This window comes from Apodemus sylvaticus, chromosome 22, assembly GCF_947179515.1.
Source record: "Apodemus sylvaticus chromosome 22, mApoSyl1.1, whole genome shotgun sequence".
NCBI lineage: Eukaryota > Metazoa > Chordata > Mammalia > Rodentia > Muridae > Apodemus > Apodemus sylvaticus.
Window position 1 is genome coordinate 15,698,772 of NC_067493.1, and position 8,566 is coordinate 15,707,337.

At 50.0% G+C, this 8,566-nt stretch overlaps 1 protein-coding gene across 1 annotated transcript in view; it reads right to left on the reverse strand.

The window, feature by feature from the left end:
• The window catches only part of LOC127673310 (uncharacterized), a 63,230-nt gene extending 55,060 nt beyond the window's left edge, over window positions 1-8,170 (reverse strand). The window contains exons 1-2 of the mRNA XM_052168887.1: window positions 7,970-8,170; window positions 1,857-2,097 (exon numbers count right to left, since the gene is read on the reverse strand). Coding sequence (XP_052024847.1) covers window positions 1,857-2,097; window positions 7,970-8,031 — 303 coding nt within the window. The 5' untranslated portion in view covers window positions 8,032-8,170. The remainder of the gene's footprint in view (window positions 1-1,856; window positions 2,098-7,969) is intronic.
• Between the last annotated feature and the right edge of the window lie 396 nt (window positions 8,171-8,566).

Sequence of the window (8,566 nt, forward strand, 5' to 3'; positions counted from 1 at the left end):
CTAGGCCAGTTCACACATGGGCAGGTCTCAGTTGTAAACCTGGGCCAGTTCACACTTGGGCAGGTCCCAGTCATAAACCTGGGACAGTTCACACATGGGCAGGTCCTTAGTCATAAACCTAAGCCAGTTCACACATGGGCAGGTCCCTAGTCATAAACCTGGGCCAGTTCACACATGGGCAGGTCCTCAGTCATAAATCTGGGCCAGTTCACATATGGGCAGGTCCTTAAGTCATAAACCTGGGCCAGTTCACACATGGGCAGGTCCTTTGTCATAAACCTGAGCCAGTTCACACATGGACAGGTCCTCAGTCATAAATCTGGGCCAGTTCACACATGGGCAGGTCCTCAGTCATAAATCTGGGCCAGTTCACATATGGGCAGGTCCTTAAGTCATAAACCTGGGCCAGTTCACACATAGGCAGGTCCTCAGTCATAAACCTGGGTCAGTTCACACATGGGCAGGTCCTTAGTCATATACCTGGGCCAGTTCACACATGGGCAGGTCCTTAGTCATAAACCTGGGCCAGTTCACACTTGGGCTAGTCCCAGTCATAAACCTGGGCCAGTTCATAGTTGGGCAGATCCTTAGTCATAAACCTGGGCCAGTTCACACTTGGGTAGGTCCTTAGTCATAAACCTGGGCCAGTTCATACATGGGCAGGTCCTTAGTCATAAACCTGGGCCAGTTCACACTTGGGTAGGTCCTTAGTCATAAACCTGGGCCAGTTCACACTTGGGTAGGTCCTTAGTCATAAACCTGGGCCAGTTCACACATGGGTAGGTCCTTAGTCATAAACCAGGGCCAATTCACACATGGGCAGGTCCCAGTCATAAACCTGGGTTAGTTCATACATGGGTAGATCCTTAGTCATAAGCCTGGGCCAGTTCACACATGGGCAGGTCCCAGTCAGTTCACACTTGGGCAAGCCTTCCTGTCTACTTTCTTCCTGTGCTTTTTGCTGCCATCTGTCAGGGAAGATGTGTCTAGTCTGACGACATCTTCTTTTCCTACATCCAAAGCCAATATTCTGTCCTATGAGTAAATCTGGCTCTTGTCTGTTCTACCATAAAATTAAAATAGCTTCTGTGCGCTTGTAGTCCCACAGTGGATTTAAATCCAGGCCACTTTTAGGTCATCTGTCTTGTTCTGCAGTGGCGTCAGCCCGTAGCACCTTGACCCTTCACCCATGTCCCCACCCCATCCCCATTCCACCCCCACCTATCACCGGGAGTGCCAGAGCCTATCATACTTCTGACATAGTAAAAACCAAACAAACCAAACCCCAGTGTCGTAAGCAACAGCTCAAGGCTTTGTCACCTGCATCTGTCAGTTATGGTGAAATGGTTCTGTGTTGGTGGAGATGCATCTCCCTCTTTAGAACCTTCCTCCAATTCTTTTGGCGTCAACCCAGGGGGAGAGACTCTAGATCTTATGGTGTCCCTCATCCTAGCTTTTTAAAGGACCCTTGATGAAGCCACCACCCTGCAAGATGAGTTGGTTCTAGCTCTCTGCCGTGAGGCAAGGCACAGTGTCGTAGTGAACATTAGGGTGAGCCTCTAGTTGGGGATAGCTTAGTTGCTAGAATAGAACTGGGCCTCTGAAGAATGTGGGAAGGCATCTGAAGGAGAGAGAAAAGAGATATAGAGGTGACCAGGGCCCTGGGGTGTCTAGGGGTGTTCCAACAGCAAAGGGGTGTGTACCAAGCTGATACAGAGGGACCTGAATGTGGCCCAAAGTTTTCACTGTGTCGCTGGCGGTAAGTGAACTCCCGAAATGCCTATGGAGCCCAACCTCAGATATCTGCTATAGACTTGCCTGGGCGTGAGGCTGCAGTCTGGTCTCCACTGCCTTACCTTTTCAGCCCTCAGGCTCTGGGCCAGGTCTGCAGGACGCAGAGGTGTCCTCTTGTGCCCGGGCTCTTGGGTGCTGACCGAGTGACTGCGCATTCTTTCTCGAGTGAAGCATTCCCGCAGCAGCCAGTTGGGGGGCTCCACACTCTGAAGGCTGGGCTCCCCTGAAGGCGGAGGCCTTGCCGGGGTCGTCTGAGCTCGAAGCAGCGCGGGCTCCCCCAGGTTAGCTGTTGGTTTCAGGATGCTGCACGAACACCACAGACATAGGTCCTTTAGGGGACTCTGAAGAACTCTAGGACCCACCTAACCTGGCTTGTGCAACACTCTGGGTAGCCTGGACAGACACAACTGTAGGTAGGACTCTCAAATTCAGGAATTGCCTTTGGGGGGTGGGGTGGGGTGGGAGCAGGGCCTCTATTGTACTTGACCAAGATAGGAAGTGCAAGCTGATCCCTTCTCCCTGTCCTGATGGAAAATGATGAGGACGTGAGGATGGGTCAAGGCAAAATTCTGAGTCAGTGAAGGGTTGTGATTAAATAAAGCAACATATCAAATCAAAGTGGATCTGAGATATATGTCATAATTTTTATTGTAGTGTATGGTAACTAGATATAAATGGACGGCATGTTTAAACAATAACCCTAAGTTTATTTTGCCACAGTGTCACAGGATTCCCAGTGGTACCTTGGATGGCTGGTTCTCCCAGAGAGGGTTTGCATTGCATCTCCCCCCCCCCCCCCCGACAGGGTTTCTCTGTGTAGCCCTGGCTGTCCTGGAACTCACTCTGTAGACCAGGCTGACCTCAAACTCAGAAATCCACCTGCCTCTGCCTCCCAAGTGCTGGGATTACAGGCATGTGCCACCATGCCCAGCTCCGAGGGTTTGCATCTTAAGACAACAGAGACAGCGATGGTTTGTAGACTTCTCTTCTGAAGCACGGAGCCCTTTAGGAATTTGTACTTAGAATGATATCCACTGGGCCTCTGCTTAACCTACAGTGCAAAGATCTTGCTTGTTGATTTTTTTGGTAAATATACTAAAAGGAACGTTTTCTCTTAATGCCCAACAAGGCAAATGGAGTTCGTAATCCCATTCCTCCTTGTTTTACGAGTCAAAAGACAGATCGGGTAACCTATGGAGAGGTTTGGCTTAGGGGTATCAGTCATACCACGGTCCCCGCTGGCCCTGCTTTCTAGTTAGCAACATGCCTACCTCGCTGAGCTGTCTGAGGCTACATTGGGCGCCTGAGCCATCTCTACCTGTTCTCATTGCTTTCTGACCTCCCGCGGCGCTCCTAGCTACCCTCTGCGCATGCCCAGTCCGCAGAGACCGCAGCCTCACAAAGTGTGTCAAAGAAAGCTGGTGCAAGCAGGAGCTCAAAGAGAGCTAAGCAATTCAGACAAGAGCTAATCCAAATCATCACAGGGGTGCATTTGTGCGGCGGCCAGATCAGAGCCAACACGGGTGCCCTGGGCTCCCTGGAATTCTGTCTGCTGAATGTGCTTGCAAGGCTGGAAGACAGCGGCCCGCTTCAGATCATGAGCTGGCATGCCCTGGTTGCCCATGGCAACCCAGCTGCACTGGAGTGCTAGCATTTGTAAATGTGTGTGGGCTTAAAATTATATTATTGATTCTGTCTGAAAGACGATAGTCTGATTTGTATATAGCTCGGAATAAATTAATCATTATCCTTTACAGCCCAACAGAGTATGAATTTCCTTTTTTCTCTACCTCATCCTTTTAGTTGAGAGACAGCAAATTGCACCAGCAGATGTGAAATGAAATGTTTCCCATAACAACCACACCAGAGGAATCCACAGCCAGAGTACCCGCCTAGAGAGCCGTCCAGCATTACTGAATAAATAACAAATGGGTCGGGGTGGGGTGGAGCCCGCCTATTCTAAACGGACTGCGGGGTGTAGTTTGAACTATAATGAGATGCAGCTGTGGAAAGGGGGAACTGCAGGTCTGCCCACGCCTCCCCTTGCTGGGGTTTCTCTTCTGTTGTCTTTAGCATGCTGCACGGCCCTGGGCAGACTGAGGTATCAATGCCCCGATTCCCTCACCTTTGCTCTGCCCACGGCCCTTGCCAGTAATGCTGCGTGCCCTTCCATGAAAGGTATCATGTGTTGCCCGTGACCGTGGCCTTGGTTTAGTAGCGCACTTTGACTAATTTGACAAAGTGGCAGAGAGCCAATTCTAGAGGAGGCTTTAAAGGAGTTGCCCCGCAGTGCATCTGTCATGCCCAGGAGAAGAGCCTGCCTAGGAGCCACCGTACCACCCTTCGGTGGGAATGCAAATGAACACATGACGGACAGTCACCGTCCGCACCAAATCCAGCCACCAGGCCTCTCCTTGGAGAGTTCCCTAACAACCTAGAGGAATCACTTACTCCTGCTAAGCTAAGGGTACACACACCCCCACTGCTGAATGCAGCCAAGGTTTTGTGGGTGCTTGTTGACAGGCAGCAGCTGATGAGTATTGTCCCCAACCTGTCTAATATTAGGGCCATCAGTAGTATGGTTTGAATAGGGTTTGTCCCCAAAGGTCCCATCTACAGCAGGGCAATGCTAAGTGTTATGGAATCTTTGGGCATCAGAGGCATGAGGTAGTTCACAGGTGACCTCTTACAGAGAGCAAAATGGAACGGCCCTTGCTCTCTGCTCCTGGTTTGAGGTGTAATGATTAGCTTGGTTCTTGTAGAGGAATTTTCCCTTCATTGATTATATAATAATAAAGATGACAAGAAGCCAAACTGGGCGAGGAGGAGGCAGGCCTTCCGGGTCCGAGAAAGAGGGAAGGCAGGAGGAGGGAACTATCTTCTGGATAGGCAGACAGGATGGAGGCCAAGGACTGACTGATAGTTCTGATGGTGAAACCCATTAGGATCCAGCCCAGTGACTGTCTGCTGTTTTCCATTTTGCAGCGATTCAACTGAGCTCCAGGGAAAGGTAACCGTGGCGGAGTATGGGTTTGCAAGAGTGTGCCCCCAGATAGCCTCAGAAATTTGGTATTGCGTATCAATTTGGCAGCAGCTAACTGGTGTGTGTGTGTTACATGACTGGGAATGTGAGCGGGTTCCCTGACAATCGAACCTCGAAAAGTTCAGGGGTGCTGCGTGGGGTTAGCTACAGAGGGGGCAAGACCGCCAGGTCCAGAGAGTAGGCGGCGATAACATGTTTTTTTTTCTTTGTTTTGTTTTTAATATTATACACGACAATCCTGTGCATGCTCCTGGTACGATCTTCTAGACCACCAGGTGATGAGGCCAAGGGGTGCTCTCTCTTGGGCTGGCGCCATCGATGCAGCTGTGAGCAGAATGGCTTGCTTTAAACCCTCAGAAAGTACCGTAAATACCAACGTCCATCTCAGAGCAGACATGTCTACAGAATACCACAAGTCTTGAACTTGTGCTTTTTCTATCCTTCATCTTTGCACTCCACAGTCAAAGTGCGGCCGAGGCAGGTGCATTTAATCAATTTCTGACATATTATGGGATTTCTATTATAGACTGTGTATATCAGAATGGTGTATTAAACGTCACATAGAACAAAGGAAAAGAGGGTTGGCTAGATCTGTAAGGAAGGAAAACTCAGGGCATAGCACTGAGTAAACTTATTGTACATTTCTGTTGCTGTGATAAAACCCCAGGGCCAGGACGGCTTGTGGAAGGAAGAGCTTATCTGGGGTTTATGGTTCTGGATTGGTGTCTTCCCAGGCTCAGGACGGAGGCTGAGGGACATGACGGGAAACAACAGGTGCGGTCACTGGCGGCTCACATCTTGAGCCCCAAACAGGAAGCAGAGAGAACCAGCTGGGAATGTGGGAGGTTTTGAAACCTCAAAGCCCTCCCCCAGCGACATACCTTCTCCCACATGGCCACACCTTTCCCCCTAAGCCTCCCCAGATGGTGACACCACATAGGGACCAAGCAACGCCAGACTGGATGCAAGTCAGCCTCACTCAGACTACCACACTTACTATTTATTAAAACACTAAGAAGCCACTGGTTTGGGGGACTATAAAATAATTTTTTAACAGAGCCATGCTTGCGATGCGCTGTATCAGAGGTGTAGCCTGCGTGTGGGAGCAGAGGAACCATGCGGAGGGTGGGATGTCTTAGGAGAGGGTAGAGCTCAAGAACCACTGTGGAAGGAGAGAGAGCCTAGAGCAGCAGACACCACCCGACAGCAGAGGACTGGACGAGCTTTCCCAAGCAGACTGCAGAGAGGAGAAGCACAAGATGACCTGGCGTGAGCCTCCTTAGACGTCCCTGTAGTTAAACAGGGTAAGATGGGCAAAGGGCCACGGAGCAGCTAGAAGAGAGGCCACCACGCTAGCAGCCTCAGGAAGACAGGAGTCTGCCTTCCCATCCAGAGTCACCCCTACCTTCTCCGGCTAATAAACTCGGTTTCTGCTTCAGCGATGGTTCATTGCCCTCCAGGAGAGCAATGGTGCCTTCCCAGGCTCAGAACCCCAGTCAAGGATCAGCTACAACTCTACTTAACTTGTTTGGGGTCTCATTTCAGTCGTGATCATGTGACTGAGCTTTGGCTAATCGTATTTGAGCGGACACCTACAGAGTGCCTTATGGGCAAGATTGCTGTGTCTGAGACGAAAAGGAGAAAACATCTATCTCTTCACTGAATTCAGATGGAGATACCTCTGCGTAGGTCTTGCTCCATACGCCCACGTGGCTGTTGAGGGGGATGAGCACTTTTCTAACTGTTTAGGCGTGGTGGCTCCAAAGCTGGTTCCTGCGTCTCCACAAGAGCAGGTGCTGTGCAGCTGTCACTCAACGGCTCATTTCATTTCATTTTGAGAAACAGAAATTGCTTGTTGCTTTAGGTATGTCATTGGTACGCTTACTGATAACCTAATATTACGGTTGCAACAATCAGAATAAACATTTTCCTTCCACTCTGAGAGTGTGTTACCTCAGGAGACATGGATCAAGTCCCTATTTCGAAGTTTTATAGTGTTTGTAAACAGCAACTTGTGTGTCTCAAACTGGTCTCAGACTCAAGACCCTCTCGCCTCTGCCTCTGGGGTGTCAGATTTACAGGCATTCGCTCCTAGGTTCTTAAAGGCTTTCTAGAAGCCTCTCATCAACAACACATGGGAAGTGAGGAGGCTGGGCTGAGGAGCCTGGGGAATATTCCAGAATTATTTTTCCTGTGAATGTGTTAAAGACTCATGATGGGGCAATGTGAGAAGAGGAGGAAGAGGAGGAGGGGGAAGAGGAGGAGGAAGAAGAGGAGGAGGGGGAAGAGGAGAAGGGAGAAGAGGAGGAGGGGGAAGAGGAGGAGGGGGAAGAGGAGGAGGGGGAAGAGGAGGAGGGGGAAGAGGAGGAGGGGGAAGAGGAGGAGGGGGAAGAGGAGAAGGGGGAAGAGGAGGAGGAGGAAGAGGAGGAGGGGGAAGAGGAGGAGGGGGAAGAGGAGGAGGGGGAAGAGGAGAAGGGGGAAGAGGAGGAGGGGGAAGAGGAGGAGGAGGAAGAGGAGGAGGAGGAAGAGGAGAAGGAGGAAGAACAGCAGAATCCTTGTGGTCTGGGGAATATTAGTCACTGACATAGAAAGCACTCAGAAGTAAAACCCTCCACAGAAACCCTTAGTGCCTTGAGTTAGGAGCTCCTGATGTCGTGCACTGCAGCTGTAGCGTTCAGGACAGCCTCACATTTCTTTAGTCGTATTCTCTCTAATTAACGCCTCTGAAAGAGCTTTAATTACGCATTAACCAAAAGCTCTCTTGTTTTCAGGATTGACTCAAATTCAGGTGTGTGTGTGTGTGTGTGTGTACACGCAATTAAATTATCAAGATGGAGGGTCTGATTATGAAGAAAAACTCCCTAGCAACAGCCAGTTAAACACACAGAGCTGGAAGCTTGCTGTGCCTGCTATTCTTGCCAGGCTGAGGGAGAGCTGGTCACAGTGACAGTGGGACAAACATCCCTCCACCTTCCTTGACAACACAATTACATTACCTACACAGCTTGTGTTTACAGTGACCAGATCCAGGCCTATCTATATACACCAAGCTAAAAGAATTCAAGAAAACTTTGTAAACACACACACACACACACACACACACACACACACACACAAGCAACTTTTCCTTACCTGCTATCCTGGGATGTTTCTAATCTTCCCAAAGCAGAGCTTGATCTTCGTCTCCAGCTCATAGTAGCAGGCGGCGAGAACTTTCAGGGACCTGTTTACTGATTTGGAACAGTTTTAAATGACCAGAGGGATGCCACAAGAAGAAAACTGTGTGTTTTCTTGTAGGGAGCAGCCCGTGTTGGTGAGTTCTACCCGGGAAGGAGGCTCTGGTGCCCACTGTCAGTGTCAGGATGTGTAACTGGAGCTCCTATGGGCCAGAGGTTCCCCCTTTTTCCACTCCTCCCTGGGTAATCCCTTCACAGGTGTTAGTAACTGATAACCACGTGACCTTGTGGGAAGAGAGAATGTGAGGGAGTGAAGAGCTCTGGTAATAAACGTGCTTCGTCACCTTGATCAGAAGATACTCAATATGATGGTAACACACTCAAGACTGAACCCTGCTTACCAGTCCTACCCCTTCCCTACCCTCCCTAGCTCAAAGAGCAAACTTTCTTCTTGAGATGGCCTCTGATAGAATCCAACCTCCACTTCCTCTCCCCAAAATACACCAAGTCCCCCGGGAAGTCCTGTTGGCCTTCCCTCTACTGCACCCCAGTC